General features: G+C 42.3%; 1 protein-coding gene across 7 annotated transcripts in view; it reads right to left on the bottom strand.

The window, feature by feature from the left end:
- The window catches only part of septin12 (septin 12), a 92,286-nt gene that overhangs the window by 32,476 nt on the left and 35,844 nt on the right, over positions 1-23,966 (bottom strand). For 3 of the 7 annotated variants that reach the window (XM_015360408.2, XM_015360406.2, XM_015360409.2), the window contains exon 3: positions 1,170-1,370. In XM_015360408.2, the coding sequence (XP_015215894.1) occupies positions 1,170-1,370 (201 nt within the window). Of the gene's footprint in view, positions 1-1,169; positions 1,371-9,246; positions 9,532-11,848; positions 11,936-18,254; positions 18,380-21,796; positions 21,963-23,966 lie in introns of those variants that run through there. The other 4 variants (XM_015360410.2, XM_015360413.2, XM_015360412.2 and 1 more) reach the window with 4 other exon arrangements.

Genomic DNA, 23,966 nt, shown 5'->3' with positions numbered 1-23,966 from the left:
TTTATGATTAGCTGCACATGTTGAGGAAGATACAGTATGAGCCTTATACTCAAAAGACACTTAAACTCCTAGTGTTTCCTATAGGAATTTAAGCTTCTAATTATTTTGATATATGGGCTACAACGCTGGTGTCTTAAATAAAGTCAGGCTGGTTGTGCTATCCCTCAGATACATACAAGGGTGTATGCATTGTACACTCAGATCAAATACAATAACAGATATAAAACATCTCCAGCACAGTAATTTGTAAGAACTGACGTCTACAACTTTGTCAAAAGCTGTGCTTCATCTCTCCAGCTCCCGTGGAGCAGTTTCTATAGTTACATAAAACCTCCTCAGAGTGAAGGAGGGAGACACTGAGCGGTTTGTTTAAAATATACAGCCTGTTGAATCCATACCAATTAAAGTCATTAATGGGCCACCCTTCCCTTCACTACAAGCTTCCGATCCACACAGGAGTTGACGATTAAAGGAGAGGTGTTAACACCAAGGAATATCTTATAAACCCCTGACGACGCTGCTGGATTTTCAGAAGAGCTCGGAGTTCCGCCTGAGTGAGGCCAGACTGGCTCCCCCCTCAGACTCAGCCTGTGAGCAGGAGGCTCAGAGTGAAGTGCTCTCCACTCCCTCCATCCTTCCTGTTCACCTGTTGCCATTTCCTCCACGTGAGCCCACAGCTTTCCACCTGCCATTTTAAATACAGCCTTGCAGTCAGCCGCCGTCCACAAATCTTGCACAGGCGACTCTCACGTCACACTTCTGATTAATAAGACACACGCCCTTGACTGCAGTTACTAAACGTCCAAAAACGGCAAAGAGTCTCAAAACAGTCTGCTCGGTACTACCCTAGCTTTACAAGGCTCTCAAAAAATGTTTAAGTGAATTTTTCCGTACCACTAGTGACAAACAGGTTAGCAGAATGCTTTTGTTGATTGGCATGAATTGGCACAGTTGCACTGAGCTGTATTTAATAACAGTTTCAGACAGATGGGTATGACATGGCTGCTGTATAGACACAGTCTGCACACGTGGAGAGGGGGCGTATTTCTAATTGTGGACTTGGCGCATTACAGTCCACCAGTTGATATAAAGTTTTAGACTCTGAAGTGGGCCAGACAGACTTATTTATAAGGACCGTGGAGAAAGCCCAAGCCTTCCACGCTACTTACCCACGACCATGATGTTGAACTCAAAGCCAGTCTTCATGGCCTTGCGTCTCATCTGGTCCAGAACGGCCTCGATGCCCACATATCCGAAGAGCTCGCGGCCCCTGATGGGTCCCTCCGGGGCCAGCTCGTTCTGGTGCTCAGGCAGCTGGTCTGGCTCTTGGTCTGCCATCTGGACTCTCGGCTCCAGCCCTTGCAGCGCGTCTGAGGGGAGACAGAACAGCAGGCTGTCAGAGCCAGGACTGGGACTCTTTACAAACTTCACTTTTGCAGAGGCTCAGCAAATGGCGAAAGAATAAGAGAACATGAGAATGAGGGGAAAAAAATGTCAACAGCAAATACAGTTATATTTCTGCTTCTAGATTGGCAAAAAAAACTGAAAGAAAGTTGAGCTGGCCCTAGAAAAAGAAATCTACTCCATTTGTTTTATTTGGAACTGCTCTGAGAACAAGCAATAGTATGTATTAGGACTTGGAAGAAAGCTCATTCTTTCTCATTAGACAAGAATAGTCCTAGTAAGTGTGAACTACTCGTAAACACTTCCCTAAAATACTTTTTATCTATTTAATTCTATTGCCAGATATCTGACAGGGAGGAGGTCTATGTAATTATTATCCTTAAGTTTCTAACATTTCCTGTTAAATATAGAAATTTGTACTTTGTTCAGTGTTTGTCACATATAATTCATTTTTAAATTAGGGAAGTTACAAAACACAAATGAAGCAATTATTAGAAAAGGCAGCTGCAACTGTAATTTCTGTTTTCTGAGCAAGCCAGGCCTGGAGTGGTGCAAGTCTTCCTTTAGACTAACAAACCGCCCAGCCTTCAAAAGATGGAATCACATTTCTACAACAAGGATTGCTGACGTTTATCATGCCAGCCAAGGAGGAATAAGTATCATATTCTTGTATTTCAAGTTACAACTTACAGTGGAATACCCTCCAGGTTGAGAATTTCTCCCATTTTTAAATTTGGCCACATTCTGTTGTTGAACAAAAGCATATCCACCCAGTTCCTAAACCTGTGCAATGACTCATCTTCCTCGCTGAAAAGGCTCAGCTGCAGAGTTTCCCCTCCTTCTCACAAGCTGGGCAGTCATCCTGACTTGATTTCTGGATTTCATTCTCTGGCTTTTTTTGTTTTATGTTTCATTTTCGGTCAGCATATATTTTCCAAGCTGGGCAAACATCTGACAATGAACGGAGCACTGTGGCGATGATGGTTTAGGATTCGAAGAGGAATAACTGAATAAAGCTGCATTCATTAAACGTTCCAGTGTGTTTGAAATCATTTAGCACAACAAACGTAGTTCCCTATATGGTTCACTTTTAAAAGGGGAAGGATAATATTTTGTGAGTTCAAGCTTCTTTTGCCAGAAATTAAATGGAAAGACTTTATTTGAATGCATTTCAATTAGTAGCCAGAAATTACCATAGTGCTTGGGGCATATAATTAGCTACTTTAATACTGTCCAGTAAAGATGTATTAACACTGCTGTAGTGGCATGCAGCGTGGGAAATACAGGTTAGCTCCAGTACAGCACCGAATATCTGAATAGCATTGCATCTGTTATTCATGCAGGCCGCCATGTGTCAGAGGTGGCTGTAACTGGGTTAATATTCAGTCCCACCTCACTGAATGAGTAATGAAGCTCAGAAAAGCAATGCAGGAACAACTCCGGAGTGCTGTCAGGTTAAAAGAGGATTGACTGGACCTGACAATCCTTTTAAGCAACTTATCAAAGGCTCTGTATTTCTATCGCATAAACTGTGGCTTAATTGTATTATCCCTTACTAAAATAGCCTAAAGGTTTCTATAGAAAAGTCCCATTTCTTGAATGTATCTTGTATCTTGGAAGATGCAGCAGACCACTGAAATATCATGAATTTCTCATGTATCAATATTATTATAAGTAGCACTGTATGCATGAGTGTTTATATCTCAGTCACCTGGAGATTCCCCCTTCAGTGGGACTACTTTGTTAGTGTGTGTTTTTTTTTTTTTATAGCAGTGCAGTGAAGAGGCAATTTGAAGCTACATGAAGATGAATGGCGATGTGAACATTCTGAGGACAGCAGCATTAACAAACACAGTTGAGCTGCGTCACAGCAATCTATCTGCACAAAATCCTCCGGCTCTGTATAATAAATGACATGATCTTCTAATTTACGAAAGTTAGCTGTGATAGCTAGAGCAGTGTTCTGCAAGAGGTACATCTCCCTGCACTATAAAAACTATATAAACTGTCCTGCTCCTAAACAAGACGCATACAATCCATTTCATTTTCAATAAATTGAAAGATACTTCACCACAGACATAACTTGAAGTTAAGTGTTTGAGGGGCCTTGGTACATTTCAGCAAGAAGACACATCCTCATTTGATACAAATGCAAAAACCGCAGCTGACTGTGCCACCTGGAATGGATTTCAGAAGGTATCTAGCACTAGGAATTCCAGAAAGAGACTGCAGCACCAACCTTTTTAATAGGTCGTTAAAAATGAAGTCATAAATCAACCAGACGCTTTAGCCCAGGATCATGCGGGCTGAGAGCCCCTCAAGCCTCTGTAAATGTGGTCTTAATGGAAGACACATGGGGAGCCGGGCCATGGGGATCCAGCTGTGTTTGGGTCCCTTGCTCACCACGGGGCTGCCCCTGAAGGAAGCTGTGTGAGGTTCACTCCGCTTCTTTCTCGGAAAACCTCTACCAGCTTCCCCCCACAACCACCCACCCCCCCCTCATCCCCCCACTTCTACTGTCTGGGAGCAAGATGCCCGCAACGGATCAGAGCTCTTTCTTCAGGAAGGAGGAGAGACATGCAGATCAGGGGGACCAAGTCTGTGCTTTCAAAGAAAACCTGGAGTCAAATGATAAGAGCCCCCCCTCCCCACCAGGAGAATGACATTTGAGGAGAAAGCAGGAAGAACAGCATTGGCCAAAAACTAGGCAGAATTACTGGTGAAACAGTCAACTTCCTGTTGGTAAAAGTTCTTATGAGTCCTGCCCTCCACACGCACTATTGTAAGAGATCAGGCTTCGGATTCTGAGTTCGCCTCCTTGGTTCAAAGACACCAAATTTCCAAGATCATTTCAAACCCTTGCCATATGACATATGACATCAGGTATCATTCACGGCCCTGGATCCTTTTTTTTAAAGAAGGGTCTTAAGAAGAAAACCAGCCCACTCTCCTTGCAAGAATTGCCTTTCTGCTGGTCGCACTCTAAATCGTTTTTCATGCTACATTCTTCTGTAGGACTCTCAATGATCGAGTGACATGGTTGCACATTCTCACTAGGGATGCAGGATTTCTGAAGCGGGTTTTACAAGCAGAAAACAGGGATTTCAACTAGCACAGCATTCTGTCAGGCACAGGAATAGAAAGAAAAACAAGGACTCCAGGCTGGACTCAAAACATGACGATGACTGTGTGTTGAATTTAAGACCGATACCCTGTCTGCCCTTTTGGGTCAGGAAAGAGAGATCAATGCAGGTCCTCGCACCAATGATTAAAAAAAAATCTATGAACTCCAATTAGTACTGCGGCTAGCTTTAGCTTGCTATCGAAAAGAAGGACCATTTTAATTTCAGAAGCCATTAACCTTCCGGCTCAGCTGGATGATCAGTTGAGGCCGAGACGAAGGGACGGATCTTATTGGAGGTTCAGTGTGGTGTTGTTTATCTTTGAAAGTGAAGTGGTTTTAGCAGTACGGTTACAGCAATCATTCTAACAGAACTTCTTAAGTAACAGGCGAGAGGAAATGAAAATAGTACAGACAACAGCTGGTTTATTAGTCAATGCTGGGGTGAAATGTGATGGTAAGTTACCAACATCATCCGTCCCGAAATACCACCGCAGGATGAACCTGCTTTTGTGAAATGCAGTACTGTACCACTCTGTTATACATCCTTCAGGAATGGCATGCACAGACCGCAGACCAGACTGGGACAGCAGTATCTGAAATGCAATGGCTATTCTGCATAACAGCCCATTGAATTCAGATACAGGGAAGTGATTGTTTTAAGACAAACTCTGTATAACAGCAGCTGGAATGCAAACTCTGTAACATTACCATGAAAATAAAGAAAGTGTGTGCCTTTTCTTTTTAGTTCTGAATGACGCTTCAGGCAAGCTGGTGCATTTGAACTGAATTTCAAGAGAAGTGTCTGAAATCTTTCTAGTATGAAAAAACACGACTTTCAAAAAGATCGGTGCAGCTAAAAACTACAGTTGGCCATTTTTCGGGGCTAAGATTTAAGAGGCTTTGCTTATCTGGCAGCCAGGATGTCTAATAAGCCCTTCTAGTTTCTGGCCTTTTCTGTGAAAACTGGCCCCAGCAGAGCTGCGCTGGGGGGTGGGGGGTGGGGGGCTGGGACAAACAGTCAGGACAGGGAGAGGGGGAAGGGAGGCCTGCAGCACAGACACTCCAGCGACAGCCAATCCCAGAAAATAAGCCATTAAGGGTTGGCAGAAGAGAACAATAATGTCAGACAGACAGGCCAGTGAGGCTACAGTAGGGTTTTTCTCTTAAGTACAGAAAACTGACTGGCAGCCCCTCCCCCTAGCTTAGCTGCTTTGGAAGAAATTAATTCCTTTGCAATGGATTTCCATCCGTAGTTTCTCACTTTACTGCCGTGCCATGCCATGGGCTTTTAAAGATGCATCATCTGCAACTTAAGGAGCGTTCGCAGCAGACTTTATGAAAGGTTACCGCCTGGCTTACCTCAGAGGCAGTGCTCAGCAGTGATGTAAAATAAAGATGGCGTCATACCATGTGTAAACTTTGTGCTTGACCAATACCGATAAAGGCATGCTCATGAAGGAGATACCACTATCCAACTATGATTATATTGGGGGATATAGGCAAGCCATCAGTATCAAAAGTTAATAGTTTCAGGAACATAGCAGGGCATTAAATGTGGAAAGGACAGATTAAATGTTCTTGCAGATTAGCTATGCATACTGCACAGGTGTGCAGACACAGCTGTCAGATCTCATATTTGAAGGTAAAACTAAGAAGGTTCCTGTGTTGAGTTATATATCAAGATATATGAAGGCACGAAATTAAAATGCTTAACTAGCAGCCAGGAAAGAGATGGGCAAACACACTGTGGGACGCAGGGACAGAACATGAAGATCTTTTTCCGAGGCATGAGAAAAATAAACAGACAACACGTGTTGAGGAATGGAAGGGGGGGGGAGGGGTAGAACTGCGAAGAAAAAGAGAAGTAAACTGTATCACATTTTATTCAGATTAGAAAGAGAACCACTGATTTACTGAAGAGGCGGAATGACTGCCCTTCAGTCAGGCCTGAGCATATTTGAAAGGGGACCTTTCAAAATAATTTATCTGTTGGTTCACACATTCCCTTTGTGCAGTTTTTAAAAAAACACTCTGCCATATTGTGCACAATCGAGCTGTACTGAAGAATCCGGTTAAAATTGGGATTTAGAAGTCATTACAAGTAATAGTTTATCTTTCTCTTCCTTTAGATTTGCGAAGAGGAGGTTACTGTTCATTGACACACTACAGTGTGTGCTTAGTTTCTGATGTAGAGCTGTGAGTATTCATATTTAGTCACCTAGACTCTTTCATATCATTGAATGGTCAACTTAAATGACTTTAGAAAGCCATCATCTTCTAGTGTAACTGAAGGGTTAATAATTCCCTTTAAAACAAAGTAAGAGTTTAGGAAAGAGACATCACCCAATGAATATTCATTTCCCTAATGTCAGCTCCCTGACTGTTCTATTCTCATGCCCTGTACATCTTAAAGCTGTATTCTCACTTACTGTTTTGCATAATGGGTGTCTGAAGGGCTAATCACACACAGAACACATAACCCCTGCAGGTCAGCATCTGGGTGTTGGTGACGTCATTAGGGGGGAGTCAGTTCTTTGTTGTTGTTGCTGAAAAGGGTTGGTATTGGGCTGCCAGATGTACTGATTTCCTCTGGATCTTTCTAGCTTGGGGTCTGGGAGTCCTAGGCTGCTTTTGAGTGATCTGAATTTGGACATCTGCCTGTACTACTAAAGTAACAAAAGAGTTTACCACAAGTTTCTTTGTAGGTAGAGTATGTCCACTTTTGGTCACTGACAGATACAGATCCAATTAGAAGCTGACTTCACAGTGTCACAATTCAGAAAGCATGACTTAGTAATATATATTACTATATAGAGTATATACAGTACATAGTAGTAACATATAGCAATATAAAGCAATAATAAGGGCATGGTTGTATTGTGCAGTACATTAACAGCTGTAAAAAACTGGGAATGCCCAGTTTAAATGAAGAGCTAAAAATACCTGAAGCCCAATGGAGTAAAGAAGTGATTTATCGTCTAGCACCTCTTCACAAATATTAGTTAAGTGGATCTCTGGAAGAAGGCTTCACTGAGCATAGTCAATACTGTTCCACTCTCTGCTGATTGATATACTCATCAATTTCCTCTAGCCAAAAAGCTAATTAAATTAGGCCTGGGACTGATAAAAGGCAATATCACTGACCACTCCGTACTGTTCTCTCTTTTTAGTGCATTCAGATGGAATCTCTGCATTTGCTAGTGTGTTGCAGTGATTCTCATGAGTGTTTGTTGAGTGTTTCATCTGCTAAATGCATTTGATTTTCCGTTACCTGGATATGGCTATTTAAGCAAGTGTGAAATGAATTCTTCAGATGCACTCTTTAGAAACTCTAAAAAAGGAGTTCTGTATAACCAAGTTCTCCTCAAGCAAACACTTAAACCACGGGAGTACGACCCATTAATTCACTTTAATATGGCATTCTCTTCTGTGTCATCACTGCATGCACTGAGTCGATGTGCCTTAGCCTCTTATGCAACTGTAATGGTCTTAGTGGAGTTTTCACATGGATGACCTCATTGGCTTCCATGCACATCCGGCATTATGTCCTTACGTAAATAATATACTGTACATCCCAGGGTGACACAAGCACAAGACAGGCACTGTTGAAGCCAGTGCTCAGGGCCATATTGCACACAGCTGACAGTCCAACAGACTCACAGGCTTTCAATAATAATCGGCTTTTATGTACAGTATATATTTTAGATTTTTTTGTAAAACACAATCGGTTTTTAGTACATAACTTCATATCACTGCTTAAGTTATGTTTCTCATCAGCCGCTAAGTTGCTGTTGCATTTGATTGATACATGGATCAAACAGCTCTATCATGTCTTAATTATGCATTTTGGAAAGTGGAAATGCTCATGCCTTTGTTTACTGCAGCTTGCAGAACTTAATGTCAATTTAACGATACAAACTGTTCCTTTTTTCAGCGAACAATGCCTCATTCAAACAAGTTCGTAGCAATCTCAAAACTGGGATTTATGAAAGTGTCAAATTAAAGACTTGCATTAAAGCAAAAATGGGTTTTTGGCTTGTAATTACATGCAAAGCACCATTAGGCTTGTTATTAAAACCAGGAACACTAAGTAAAGCAATTCCCATGTGAACATTTCAGAATGAGTTAATTAAGTGTGTTCTGGGTGCACGCCAATTCCTCACTGCCCTGTTTGGGGTTGCCTTGGGTGCTGCAAGGGTGCTTTTGTGAGTTTTAAACTGTTGCATAAAGTACTGTACCCTGCAGTTTTAAAATATTGAACACGGTTGTTTTCTTAAACAAACACAGCTCATTTTCAAGCCTCGTCTCTAAAGAAGAAAGAAGGATGGCACTTCTGCCTTGCTGTCAGAGTGGATGCGCTCAACACATTTAGTAAGCACATGAAAACAGGCAATATGAAGTACAGGCCCTGTAATACACCATAATATGCGTAGTGGTACTTTCACTATAAACAAAGCTATCGTTCACATGAGTTTTTAGTGCATCCTATGAAGAATATAAGAAGCTAGACAGGCTGGCATAGGCACTAAGGAAAGTTTTGAACAAACTAAAGTCACCTGAGTAAACCAGAAGAAGAAAAAAACATTAAAAAGCAAAGCTTAAGATCTTCCCCTGTATGAACTCCTCACCACTGCAGCTGAAATCCATTTCACACCCATTGTTCAAAAGAGAGGCTCTGGAAAACCTTCCATTCAACTGCACAGCAAACCGGTTCCTACCTTCTCTCATTCACAAACTGTCTTCGCCCTCAGCCCAGCCGGAACTCAAATCTCCTGCCACACGATGAGCGGAGCCGCTAAGTTTAGAAAGTTTCTGGGATTTATTCTCCCTCCTTCCCCTCCCCGGAGTCTGCTGTCCAGGAGGAGCTGCGTCTTGGCTGATAGATCGCGCCGAGTGGCTGTGTTCTCTCCCCTCCGCGTCCCTGTCTCTGCCTGAGCGAGTGAGCGAGTGAGGAAGCGAGGGGGGACAGCACAGGCTCTCGCACAGTCATTCACATGCAGATCGGCAAGGAGCTTCCACTGAACCAGAGTACTCTGACCCAGCCTCCCCACACCCCCCCCTCCCCACACACACACACACCTCCTGTTCAGCAGACGAATTTACACATGAGTGGAGCCGCAAGCAGCCAGAGGTGAGAGGCACCCCAGCTGAAGAACAAACTAACCAAATAACTAATCTATAAAAACGCAGTTTGGGAAATAGGCAGGGCTCCACGGTGGCTTCTTCCTGTTGGCTTTATTAACTTGAGGGAGAAGCTGCTTCACTGGAAAGCAGGAGGGTTAGGCCCTGGTATATAATCACAAGTTACAAATGTCAAAATACATCTGGCAAAGGCCACAGCTGTGACGCAATCTTCCTCATCTAGGGCTTCCTAACATCACCTCAAGCAAAATGTTCTTTTAACAAGTCAATTCAATGTTCAAAAACTCAAAACGTGCCGAAAAATGTTCCCGGATCCAGGAATCACTGCTGTGGTACTGTCGTCATCTCATTCCCTACCGAGAGACGCGCTGCCCTTCCTTTCTGTCATTGTGGGTGTTGTGTAACGTAACACTGCATGTTGGAACATTAATTTGTGATGAGCCGTTGCTGTTGTAAAAGACTTGTATTAAAACTTTAAAAGCAGAAGAATTGACTGCTCTGTACAACTGACAAAGCAAGCCAATAGCGTTTTTTCCTGGAAATATTTTTAAAATCAAGAACTGGAGGCACGTCTTTATACAAATCCAGTTGGGTGCTGCACACTGGTAGTGGTGGAGGGGAGTCCCCATTACCTGCTTTGAGTGGAGTGTCCAGAAAAGCGCTATATAAGTCTAAGCAATTATTATTAATTACAAAACGTTACCCAGACATGTCGCTGAAGGTGATACCCTGCTCTTGTTCAAGAAATGGCTGGGTGAGATTCTTGGATCAGACAGCTGCTGACTGCAAAACGACTGAAACGGCCTAAATGGCCTCCTCTCATTTGCAGCTTTTCGCATGTTCCTACCTCACTATTCATCTTCAAGAAGATTACTGTTAGTCACAAGTCCTGCTTTGATCAACGGGTGTTGACATAATTTCACTTTGGCAGTGCAAGCAGGCAACCTGATTGGATGTTTTTACACGTGACTTGCTTCTGAGGCTGCAGGTCACTGATGACCACTTTCTGCAATTATTTCATGGTACAAGATTTTCATATTCCGGATGAAAACTACTTTTAATCAAAAAGAGCTTTAAAAACGTAGTTCTCTTAATTCTCAAAATGGCACATGTGGGTTCTAGCAACCATTTTCAAAAGTCAAATGGTCGTTTATGAATTCAATCCAACCCTTTGGGAGAGCATTTAATAAATGCCAGAGCAAAGACTTAAGTGATATTTTTGGGGGTCTATTTCACTATTCCACTGTTCTATTTCACAGGGTATAATCAACTTTACAACTCAGGGCACCATTATCAGTCCGTTCTTTACCATAACATTGCTCATTCCTGGCCAGGAATTGGTGTCCCATTTTAACCTTGGATGGGACGTCAATGCCTTGCAGGGCATGCGCACACAATAGGTGCCCCAGTGAAGAATTAAGTCAAGAACCCAAGAGGCGTGAGACAGGAACACCAGATGCCATGCCACTGTGTTGTGTGTGTATCACAAAGCACTCGGGCTTACGAGCTGCACTTATCATACAATCTCCTCTTACTTCTGCAGAAGTCAGCAAGCCAGTTCCTGTTTAAGCTCCATTGCTGTATACAGATGCATGTAGAGCAAATAATCCAAATCGATCTTTGTATTTCCCTTAACCTAGAACAGGGAAATCAAAGATGCAAAAGAGAAGCTCCTGCCTTAATCAGATAGTATCATGCAGGTCCTCTATATCGTGAGGTACCATGCAGTACCATAAAGTACAGAGACTGTTGCATATACTATTTTATTTCTTGCTTTGGCAAGGTATGACTCTGCAGCTCAAATAACTTAAGATGATGCTGAAATGTCACTTGTTGTAGAGCAGAGTGAGAATTTATTTTTTAAATCGAAAGCGGAAATTTATGATTAGACATTCAGACCTGAGAAGGCATTAAAAAGGTGGAAAACAAGCTTTTTCGTGCAGAAAGAACCGCTTTTTAAAAAAAAGCAGCCCAAAAACAAATGCGTGTAACACACTTTACCGAAACCCATGCCTTCCAGTTTGAACATTAGTCTGTGTTAGTGTGATATATCAACCGAAGGAAACAGTGCTGAGTTGAGGCTGCCTACCCATTACAGAGTGATAGGTATGTACAAAATAAACCTAACCCTGCCTGCATGTCACGTGGAAGAAGAAAGTGTAGATACCCATTTCTTACCTAGATCTGGAGGAGACAGCAGATGAACCCTGGAAGTGCCTGTGCTCTGAGTTAAGGATGTGTGCCCCAACTCTGCTCACACTGAAGGGGTGTGACTTGCACTAACCACAGACATTGGTGCGAGGGTGATGCGTTTCCTCGCCTGCAGGGTTTGCACTTCCTGTTTATAGTTTGCCACTAACTTCAAGTCAAAGACTTTTATGCAAATCCCCCATTTCCAAAATGCCAGTGTTAACACCAGTGTTAACTCCATCGTCCTCCCCACTTTAAGGATTAGTCCTCTGCGCTGGATGTGATATAAAAATTCAAGAGTCTCCCAACCTTCAGTTTCCTGTGATTACAGCTGCAGTCATAAGTTATTGATATTTTACAAGAGACCCAATCCTTTCTCTGCTTTACGAGGACGGAATATTGCTCAGCCAATTACAACCACTGAACTGTTCGGTCATTAGGAAACATCTTAGAGCCCGATATATTCTAACTGTGACACCTGTGGGAGTTAATGTGCCAGCATCTGTTCTGATGACGTAAGCAGAAGGCTGAGACTCATTTGACTTCTTCAAGAGAAAAGACTGCTGAGACATGAGAATTCCTGACTCTTTGCATTCTCATCCCACAGTCAGTCTGATCTCACTCATTGCCTGTTAGGACTGGCTGTACTGGGTGAATGCATGACTCTGTTGTCATGTTATTCTTTATTTAAAAAAAAAGAATATTATGATTATTTTAATTTAAAAAGCCTCCGCAGTAATGAAGAAATCTCCAATTGTGCTCTGATGAATCACAATCTCCTTTGATAGCTCAACCCAGATAGAGCTCAAAGCTCCATTGACATTCCTACTCTTCCACAATACGATCTTCAAGAACATGAGTAGTGTTTGCTTGTGTCAGTAAAACAAGAAGTAACGTAACTTACAGATGTTCTCTTGACTGGGCTACAAAGTAGCTTCTGTTCTATGATAAGTTTGCAATGAATATTAGATGATTTTCAGACAAGGAAAGGGAAATTATTATCCTTCCTTTCAAAGCAAGAAAGAGAAACTCAAAATTTCTCCTTGCCTTGGGATACGCTGACCTGGAAGTCACTTGTGTGACATGCACTTTGTGGACCTACCGGAATAAAACAAGAAAGTCAGGGAAATCAGGAGAGAGGAATAAGACAAAGAGCGGGAGGTAACTACCAGGAAAGTCCACTCCAGTCGAGGACAAAAGTGACAGACCAGACCTTTCTCAGTGACGCATCAGAAGCAGGAAGGTACGTTGTCTACTGATACTGAATTGGAGTCCAGAGGATTAATTTCAACTACACTGGATGCATTCTTTCTATGGGATGCAGGGCTCTAGCTAATTAAGCTAATAACTCATTAAATTATTTACTGTAGCCCTCAAGGTTGTTTAGGGCAGAAGCCATTCAGCTCCCTCTGAGCCCACTCAGCTCTCTTCCCAGGAATCACCCCTGTGTCACCATGCTGAGACTTCCAGCCCCTGACTCACTGGTACTTCAACTATCTGTTCAAGATCAGTGATATTAGCACGTACATGTAGAAACATGTCACAACATAAGAACGTAAGGTTCGTTACAAACAAAATGAAGCCATCCTGTCCTTCTAATTTGTTTAGCTGGTAGTAGCTGATTGGGTGGAAGATCTCATCCAACAAGTTCTTGAAAGAAATGAGAAGCTGAAGGCTGAAGACTGCATAGCTTGTTCTAGACCCCCACAACTCTTTGAGCAAAATGTTTCTCCTTTTCTGAGTTTCAAATGTACTTCCCATCAGTTTCCACTAGTGCTTTTTCGTGTTTCACAGTTGGCAATGAAAAAGTCCATTGGGTTGACTTTGAGTATTTTCAACACTTAAAAGTTTCAACTATTTTAGCCTGTGAGAGTAGGACATTCTTTGGAGCCCAGGAATATAACCGGTTGTTCTTCTCTGAATTGATTCCAGATTTTTGGTGACCTATTCTATATGAGGTCTTACAAGTGAATTGTAATTTTTTTACATAACATTCATTGATGTAATTTAAAATAGTTTTTAACAATATCTCCTAATTATGCTAGCCCATTTTGACCCCCCACAATTTCTAGAAGATGAAAATGATGGTGTCAATTTAGGATAATAATATTGTCAATATATTGTCAATATAGAATACATTTTTTCATAGATAGGCCTTTCAGTCTTACCTTATATCTGTCACTTGTTTTTGCTATCTGCATGTAATACTCATTTGTCTCCATTAAATTATATGCCAGGTGAGTCACCCACTCTTGATCTTCAAAACTTTCTGATTTTTCTTTGCAGCTTGTTTGCTGAATGTCCTATTTTGTGAAATACATACACACATGGGCATAAAACCCCCTTTCATTCACTCAGAACTCTTTGTCTTCTGGAATCGACTGTAGTGTGGGCTCAAAAATCAGTGTACTGGCTTTCCGCGTTTCAAAAGATGACCTCTGCAGGCACCTTTTTTGTGCGAGCACCAATATACTGGCGTCAGCATCACCAGGTCAGTACCCAGGATGTACTGTATGCATCTTCTAGATCATCTGAAATGTGGTTCTAATCTTGTACTTAACAGTTGCCGGGAAAGTACAATTTCATTAATATCTCCAGGGTTTTCTGTTTTAAATGAAATTGAGTATTTACACACAATCACAGTATAGTTTCCTTTAACAGCTTCATGAAGACCCTGTGCTAGCCTGTGTGAGCCAGTGTTCAGCTCTATAAAAATGCCTTTACAGCTAATGGAAAGCTTTATTGTGAACCAGTGACCACAAGGGGAAAGTGCTGATGGAGATAACAATGTTATTCTTAAAGCGGGGGATACAAATGGGACTTATTTGAATGTTTCAGAAGGAAAATGTCTTTACATTATGATGTCTGTTTTTGAAACAAGCAATTTAACAACGGTTAGACATCTTGCTGATCCTGGTATTTGGGTACAATTATCAAAACGTGACCTTATGTTCTGTATTTGGACCACAAAGGAACTGTTTCAGGTATCAACAAATAATGCAACAAAAACTCACACACAGAGTAAAGGCAGCTCTCTCCCCACCAGCCTGCAGTCCCCAATCAACTGGGACAGCCCATACTGCAGAAGACAATTCCACATTGAGACGAACGGCCTTCAGCCTGAAGAAGAAATTTCACATCATTCTAAGCTCAGTGTATTCACTCCCCCAACAAAAGATCTAAGAATCCGAAAGCTATCTGTTGTCACGGAAACAAGATAAATACGTTTGCTGCCAATGTCGTTGCTGCTGATGAAAGCGTTTTTCCTTCTTGTTAATTGTTCTCTACTGTCCTATCATCCAAAAAAAAGCACACAAGTCTATTTCTTTACTCAACAAATTACTGAGAGGACACCTGGGAAAGCTAAAGCACTCAAGGACCCTGCTCAAACAGCTGAGATCCAGAATTATATTAAATGAGAAACATTTATATGTTGAATCACAAAGGTGCGAGTGTGTTCTGCCACAGGGGCCACTGAAATGCCACTGAACCGGACTATCGTTCTGCCTTTAATTGAAAGCACATGTCAGAACAGCTGTGATTAACATATTCACATCACTGCCAAGGAAACTTTAAATAAGATGCAGGAAGTATCAGGTTTCCTAATAGACTACAGCCACATACGGAGTGGGTTCTTGCCTTGGAGGCGACCAGCAAACCCTGCGGCGTCAAAAGGGTTAATTCAATTATGGGTGCTTAAGACTCGGTCACAACAGGCCTCAGAAATGTGTGAGGAGAGATCGCTGGGTGCTGGGAGACTGACCTTGTTGTTTCCAGGTCTGTTTGCGCTGCTTCAGAATGAATGCATTTCTTACAGAGAGCAGAGGGAGTGTGTGTGTGAGAAAGGGGGGCTGATTCAGACCCAGTGACAAGGAAACAGCCACACAGGAACATCTGTTACCAGCAACGCAACAAGCTGCTGAGAACATGGACAGGGGTAAAGAGGCCATGGTGAAGGGGTGTGTCAGTACAGAGTGCAATCCTAATGACAATAAGATCCACTGGTCTTATGGGTCTATCAAGAAGCGACTCCATGACTTTGAATTTGTTTGCACCACTTTTTAAAGGTGGTTTTTGCTATGGACTCCAGAAGAAGCCATCCAAAAGGCGGAACTAGACCATAATAACAGTGCCGATACAGTCTAGTGAAAGCTATTTTTACCTTTTTCTGATTTATAAATATTTTAGTTGCTGGAAAACACTGCATATTTCACTGGAAACCTATGTCAGATGGATGGCTTCCATCTTCTGACTGCTCCTTTTCTGTTGTGTGAGCTTTAGCATGGACTGAGGCTCGGGAAAAAAGGTGCAGAGCCCTACAGGACAGACCGATGTGGACAACGTCCACTGATGCTCTGTAGGAGTTCCTCAAATTTATTGTGCGTTCCATTCCTCAGACCTAGTAGGGCTGGTCACACAATTACCACAAAGCCTTCAGCAGCTCTGCTCTCTGCGTTTGATTTGGAAAAGTTTATTCTGCCAGCAATTATCTCTGCTTTATACAAGAATGCTACGGTACAGCTACAAGGAAGGCAAGCAGAGGAGGAGATGTCACATGCTCAGAAGGACAAGGAATATAAAGAGCCTCTTAAAGAGCCCAGTTACTGTGAGATAGTTCACACGCTTGAGAATATTCAAACTGCATGTTGTCTTCCTTTCTCATGGAGATGCTTATCTCCCCAAGCCCAGGCTGCTGGTTCCTATTAAATCTCATCAGAAGCATCACAATCTCAGAGCCCTGTCTGAATGGCCTCCTTATCTCCACTGATCCACAGCACTGTGTCCCTGACTACTCATCCTGTACATCTGCATTACAAAATACTCTTCATTACCACAGGAGGACACATGGAGGCACAGCATTGCTCCAGTAGCAAAGATGTACAAAGATTGCCAGCAGCCATATCACCCTGCAACTCACAACTGGCAACCCACAGAAGCTAAGCAGGTGTGAGCCTGGTCAGTACCTGGATGGGAGACCTCCTGGGAAAAACTAAGGTTGCTGCTGGAAGAGGCGTTAGTGGGGCCAGCAGGGGGCGCTCACCCTGCGGCTCATGTGGGTCCTAATGCCCCAGTATAGTGACGGGGACACTATACTGTAAACAGGCGCCGTCCTTCGGATGAGATGTAAAACCGAGGTCCTGACTCTCTGTGGTCATTAAAAATCCCAGGGTGTTTATCGAAAAGAGTAGGGGTGTAACCCCGGCATCCTGGCCAAATTTCCCCATCGGCTGTTATCAATCATGGCCTCCTAACAATCCCCCTCTGTGAATTGGCTTCATTACTCTGCTCTCCTCCCCACTGATAGCTGATGTGTGGTGAGCGTTCTGGCGCACTATGGCTGCCGTCGCATCATCCAGGTGGATGCTGCACATTGGTGGTGGTGGAGGGGAGTCCCCATTACCTGTAAAGCGCTTTGAGTGGAGTGTCCAGAAAAAGCGCTATATAAGTGTAAGCAATTATTATTATTATTATTATTATTATTATTATTATTATTGATCTCTACCAAGGGCCACCTGCAACCAACCAAAGTGGCTGCCTGGAAAGCTTGCTGATTTGTGGTGAAGTCCCATTCTTAGGAAGCCTTCACCCTGCAATAATCTTGACCGTCTCAGAAGCCATCTAAATCCCCGATAGCCGAAATGATAATATGATTCTGAAAACAGAAAGAAACTAGAGAGGAGGAGCAAGAAGAAATCTAGTCCAACACTGTCAAGCAGGATTTTTCAAGAGCACCTCTATCGAGTTTCCACATGCCAGCTGTACCCTGTCTTCACACATATGGACAGCTGGCGGCAGGGCCTGGCAGTGTGAACAGGATCGCACATGACGAGTGGTGGGCACACAGCACCCTGCAGTTGTTATGGCACCGCAGTCTGGGAAACAGATTGTCCTGCAAAATCCCCTCTTGCTTGCTCAATTAGCTCCCAATGCGAACAGCTAATACACTAGCTGCCCTTGTCTTCTTTTGGGCTCTTCTAAATGGCTGTGCTTTTTTTTTTTTGCAGTATCGTTGTGGTTTTCAAACAGCAGTCTCTGAATCAGAAAGGGCCTAGGCTGTAAGTCCTTGCTTCTAACTTGTTTTAACTTGCTCCTGGCCAGGTCCCCATTACTAAATAGCAGCAACACTGTCCATGAACTATTAAAGACCAGAATCTGAAGGCGGGAAAGTAACAAATACTGACACTCCTACCGAAAAGAAGCCAAAAAGAAAGAAGGGATTTAAAAGGAAGTCGAAAGACTTTATAGTAAAACCATCATGTTTACTTCATCACTGTGATGACTGACGGTAATAAATAACTGATGGAGCACTCCTGCTCATCAGAGGATGAGCTGAACACTGGATTCGGCAATTCCTCTCGCTAACTGAAACACTCAATCACATAGACGAACTCACCCCGCGGTCCTGGAGAGAAGCACTCACTAGACAAGGCCTACCGTCGCCTCTCTCCCCGAGTGTTTGCCGCTCGCAGCGCCGAAGGAGAAAGAGCCGTGGCTTCAGCAAGACCAGCAGTGAGCGCACACACACAGGCCCCCCGTCTCACTATCAGGTTCACAAAAGAATACACCACCCAGAGAAAGGGAAAGCCGCAGCAGGAAACGGCAAGCTGTGTGTGGCTGTTTGTCCAGGGAGGAAACAAGGGCCAGCCTGCAGGACACACACTGCACCGATTAACCCCCCACGCTCACTCAGCGCTGACACTGCTGCTGGGACAAGACCTCTCCCTCCACCGCCCTCCAGCATCTGTTCGCGAGAGAAGCTCTTTGGCTGCTCGGAAACAGAGATCGCAAAGCGGGATAGGTTTTGTAAAAGGACAAGCACAAAGGGTGTAAGAGTCAGCACCTGAAAAAACTTGACAAGACTCTTTAACATATTAAGTACACAATTATATATACACATAACACACCATTACAAGCATCCAATCCAGAGATGGATAATATAAAGAACAAAACTGAAGAGAGCTATCCTGACAACATTAGCTAGAGCCCTGATCCTCATCTCCACAAGAACAGAAAGAGAGATGTGTATTGTTCACTTCCTTCATTTTGAAATAAAGGCAAAACGAAAATTCTGAACAGATCGTTTGATTCCCTGTGGGGGCTATATCAAACGACATCAAAGTATGTACGGTGCGATGCTTTTTCTTCAAAAGACAAATCCAGGATAACGGCCTAAAATTGTTTCAATTTAATTTTACCTTATTGTTAGATGTTGTAAGTAAGCTTTGAGCACAGAGTAAGCACAAACACCTTTATGGGCCATTGTATTAAAAGGTGTTGCTTTGTTTTGGAAAACATTCACATTTTTTAAACTTTTGTCTTGCTGTAGAATTTTATCGCAGAAAAGAAGTACCAAAAGGAGTGACAAAGACTCCCTCCTCGCACAGATAAGGTTCTACCGACCTTGGTGAGGGTTAAGAGTACAAAAATCCGTGTTTTAGCATAAACACGTTACTTTAAATCTTTGGTAAAATAAGTTCAGTATTTAATATTCGAGCCCTTTGATTTCAAGTAAATTAGCAGGCCAGTACAAAATCATCACAGATAATCTTGTTCAATATGGATCAGCTGATTCGTGTGGAGTTAATCTAGCAGGGAGAATCTCTGCAGGAAGCTGGGACACCTCTCAGCCCTTCTGGCAGAAAGGAAACCTTTTCTGCTCATCCCCTCCCTTCCAAAGACTTTCCTCTGCCCCCTGCCTCTCATTATCCTGACCAGCAAAAAAACTGTTTCCAAGTTCACGAAAAAATGCAGCATCTGGCCCTGAATCTCTGAGATAATCTTCTAACAGAAGGCAAAATGGCACAGTCGTGGGGACTTGAATGGAAAACAGGGCTAATTCTGTAAATGAATATAGTGACACAGGAAAGCCATGTGTCATTATGCATTGATATCACCATTGCCTTTCCATCACAATAACACTTAGGGCTAATTTGGCCCTAATCCTTTGGAGACAAGCTATACTGCTTTGGTTTCAGATTTCAGAAAATGGATTTGATTTAATTGCATTAGTCCTAGATTAAATAAACCTGGACAGAGCAAATATAATCTAAACATGTTTCCAATCAGTCAAACCACATTGCATGCGTTGTGGATCAGTTTAGCCTAGAATAACTCTTGCTTTAATATCTTCACTGTTGTTGGAAATTGATTGCATTTAAATGAATTTTATAATATATGGAATGATTTATAAAGGTATTCTCCAGAATTGTTTTATAAGATTCTCCTGTTGCATCACAGGATCTCAAAATCGTAAAAGACAGTCAAAGTCAGCTCCCACAAGGCACGTGACAAACTTTTCATGAGCCTGTTAAATTCTATGTACTTTCTGTGAAGAGTCACTGAGAATAACAAGTGCTGACTCGCTAACACAAGTCAGAGATTGGGGGAGGGATCTGTGAACATAGAAAAAATATGTCCACTTTCCTTCCAGAGGATTCTGGACATCCATTTTTGGTTTGCTCATCCTGGTGACGGTTTCTGGCTTTTGAATATTATTTTGAAAAAATAAATGGGATCCAAGCAGTAGCTGATTGAGCTACAATATGTCATTATGATCTCCTCTTGTATTTTTTTTTAGCCTCATCTTCAGTCTTGTTCCCTCGCTGGATAAAGGCCTCAAAGCCCTACTCATGCTTAAGCTATTGCCAATAAATTCCTCCCAGCATGACAGACTGTGTACACTGAAGTCGTTAGCCCATGCAGAGAGAATCGAGTTACGTTTCTGTGTACAGACCTCCAGTGCCTATATTTCCATGTATGGAAACAGGCCCATTCTACATGATGAAATTCAAGTGAAAAGGATTTATTCTCTTACCCCTGTTTGTTTTCTGATCAGATCCCTTTGTGTGTGTCTGATCTGTATTTGCTGATCTGCCGATGCAATGGAACAGTGTGGAGAAGCCTGTGATTTTCCTGCAGGGAAGCCCCGCTCTCCGATTTGAAGCTCACATTTTTTCATGTTGTGTATAAGGGTGGATCAGAATGTGGCAGCTGTCAGTAAGCTCAGGTATAAGAAACGTAAGAGCTGGTGTGATAAAATAGGCAGCACTGTATTTAGGGATTCCCCATTGGTGACACAGGTAACTTAACTCATTTACAGATGGCTTACAGCAGGGAAAAATACATAGCTAGGCCTGACCCCTGAGCCATGAGTCCATGGAGATGTAATTAAATGTGAAGACACTTACACAGACGGATCTTGAGCGAAACTGAGACCAAATATTTATTCTACTCTCTTCATCAGGACACTGCCACTCAAAAAAGACTAAAAACAAAAGCCATTTCTTTAAAATTCCTGTTTCAACCTTTCCAAAGATGTAAAATGAGAACCGCTTGATAGGGGCACACAAATAAGGGAAATTGTCTGTTGTTCCTTTCCGTAATGTAATAATAACTGTGTAATTGTAACACAGAGGGGATATGTCATCAGAACTTTCTCTCATTGGCTAAAATGTAATAAGAGATTTTTAGGAGCTGTTACAGAGCTGTTACTATAGCCTCAATATTTTATTTACAGGCTGCCCTATACCTCTGATAGCAAAATCTACAAAATTATGTTAGAAGTTAATCTCTGCGTAGAAAGTCTGTTGCCACTCCCCCAACACTCATCCGAATAAATTAATAAAACATTCTGCCACTGAATGGTGCAATTACACATTTAATTTACTGTTTCAGCTTTTTATTAGATTTTTCTGATTTATAAGATTTTCTGCCTGAGCCTGCAAATTGAAAGTTTAACGACTTTGTACTGCTGCCACCTTGTGGTTACATCATGAATGTATTCTCATCACATTCATGATGCGCAAAGAGAAGTGACGGTTCTTGGAAATCACGGTTGATGATTCTTTCAGTTAAGGAGATATTTGTAGGTATACTTGGCTAAAAAATTGTTTTCCCAAAGCTCTTCCTACAACGTCTCTCTTTCCTATCTCTTACCTTCCTTCCGTCCTGTGGTAGAACTCCCTACATTCTGTGCATAATTTTCCAGAAAAGTTGTGAAGGAGGATGTGCTCATCTTCACGGCACTCAGGAGTAAACAAAGTCAGTAAAAATGCCTGAATTTCACCTTTCCATGCAGGAGATATTACTTTGCCCCTTTGTCTGCCTGTCTTTGTCTATGCCAGCTTTCCTCTCAAGTCCTGAGCAAATACTGTTGCCTGGTGATACTTGACTGTGATTCATAATGGCACAACTGCCTAATAAGGTGTCGCCATCGAGAGGCTATTGTGTGCCTGCTCCAGGTGATGTCGCTAGCAGGTGATACAATGTCGCTCCAGCCTCCTGCTTAATGCCAGGTTACAGCCTCACATGTTTCATTCCCACACCACGATCAAGATCCTTACCAAGTGTGGCAAATGTACTGAAAATCTGAATGCTTCATATTTTCCAAGTGAGAATTAAGGACCACAACAATCATGAAAAGCTCACCTCAGATTTCACAGGTAATACTTGTGTTTTCAAAGAAGACATACAGTATAAGAAGACTGATATGCCATCCGAGTAAAGAACTGTATTATTTTACTCCATTTTGGGAACAAAAAAAGCTCTTTTGAAACAGATTATGGTTGTTAAATAAAGAAGAATATAGAAGAATAAAACAAATGACATAAATTTGGATTTGTTTCTGCACGATTTAATAGATAATGCACCTGTGGCTATTTCTAATATACTTTACATTTTCTTGTGGGTTTATTACCCTTTTAAGATGCAATTTCCTCAAACTAACAAGCACATTTTTCTGTGTTCTTAATTGCAAGTTTGGATGAGTATTTTGTGTTTGTCTCCTCAGTTGTCTCATCTCTACTTTGATTTCTTCGACTGTTGAGGCCTGCCCATGTTTACGCTGAACATTAATTTGTAGTGTGAGTCACAGACAGGAATGCACTCAGTAACATATATAAAACAAGAAAAACAATCACATCTGTCTGTAACTCATCAATCTACCAGTATGAAAGATACAAGGTTATGAAATGCACTGGGATCTGAGACGCAGCTGTAAGAGAAGGGCCCTGCACAGTGCATTATCCTTTCTGCATAATGTAGAAAGGACAGAAATGATTCTTACACAGAAAAGCTGCTCTATTAATCCACTGTCTGTGATTACATTAAGCTAATTTGTTTACATCAGCATGAGAGAGACACATTTCATGCAAGGAATATGTGAGGATGTTGGCTTAAGTGATCTAGGAGCATAATTCAGCTTCTAAGTGGTCTTTTAAACTCTGGGTTTTTAAATTCAATTTGCACTCACACTTCATTGGATTGGTCTGTTTAGGAATGAACAGTATGAAAAAGGGCTTAGTTTTCTTGATATAAATACATTTAACAAATATGCCGTAGAACAAGAACACTTCAAACTGATTAGAAAAAAAACAGTTAGGATAATCCAACTTATTCATTTACTGCACAATTGCCAATAATTTATTCTCAAAAAGAGTGACTTCATGTCTACTGTGCTGTGCTATCATGTTTTATAAACTCCATGGATATCCCTTCTCTGTGACCCTGCCAAGTATATAACTTTGTGGTTTGTTTGTTTAGTAGGAAGCACATCTGGTATCTGACCTATATTTCCTCGAGTTCATGCCAGCAACTGGGAAGGACACAAAAACGACATCGTGTTTCCAGTGTGTGTTTATGCGCGAGTGGTTTGGGGGGGCTGGGGGGCTGGGGGTACAGAAGGGTGGGAATGGTTTAAATAGACCCCACTCGCACACCCCACCCGGTTTTCTCTAAAGGTCACTCAGCAAGTTCAGCAAGAGGTTGGGGGCTTTTTCCCAGCGTTACAGTGGTAACCGCATGGTCTCGCAGGTTTATGAGGCTCTTTTAAGAGCTACATGTTGTTACAGGACAGGCCAACTGGTGTGTGCCTTTGGAGTCCTGGCTTGCGAACCACTTGCAGAATAATGCCGGCAAACCCGCGAGGAGACTTCAAGGAATTGCAATGTGCTGTGAAATCAGATCCCCCCAACACGGGAAACGATCTGAAAATGAAGTCACGAGATTGAAGAAACGTCTATTTTCAGATTCACCAGGCACCCGCCCTTAGTGACCAAGGCTCGTTTCCGACCGGAGCCTCTTCACACGTTTGCGGCCCTGACAGTAC

The sequence above is a fragment of the Lepisosteus oculatus genome, chromosome 19, assembly GCF_040954835.1.
Source record: "Lepisosteus oculatus isolate fLepOcu1 chromosome 19, fLepOcu1.hap2, whole genome shotgun sequence".
NCBI classification, from domain to species: Eukaryota; Metazoa; Chordata; class Actinopteri; order Semionotiformes; family Lepisosteidae; genus Lepisosteus; species Lepisosteus oculatus.
The sequence above is the reverse complement of the archived record's forward strand: the minus strand, read 5'-3'. Positions and strand labels throughout refer to the sequence as shown.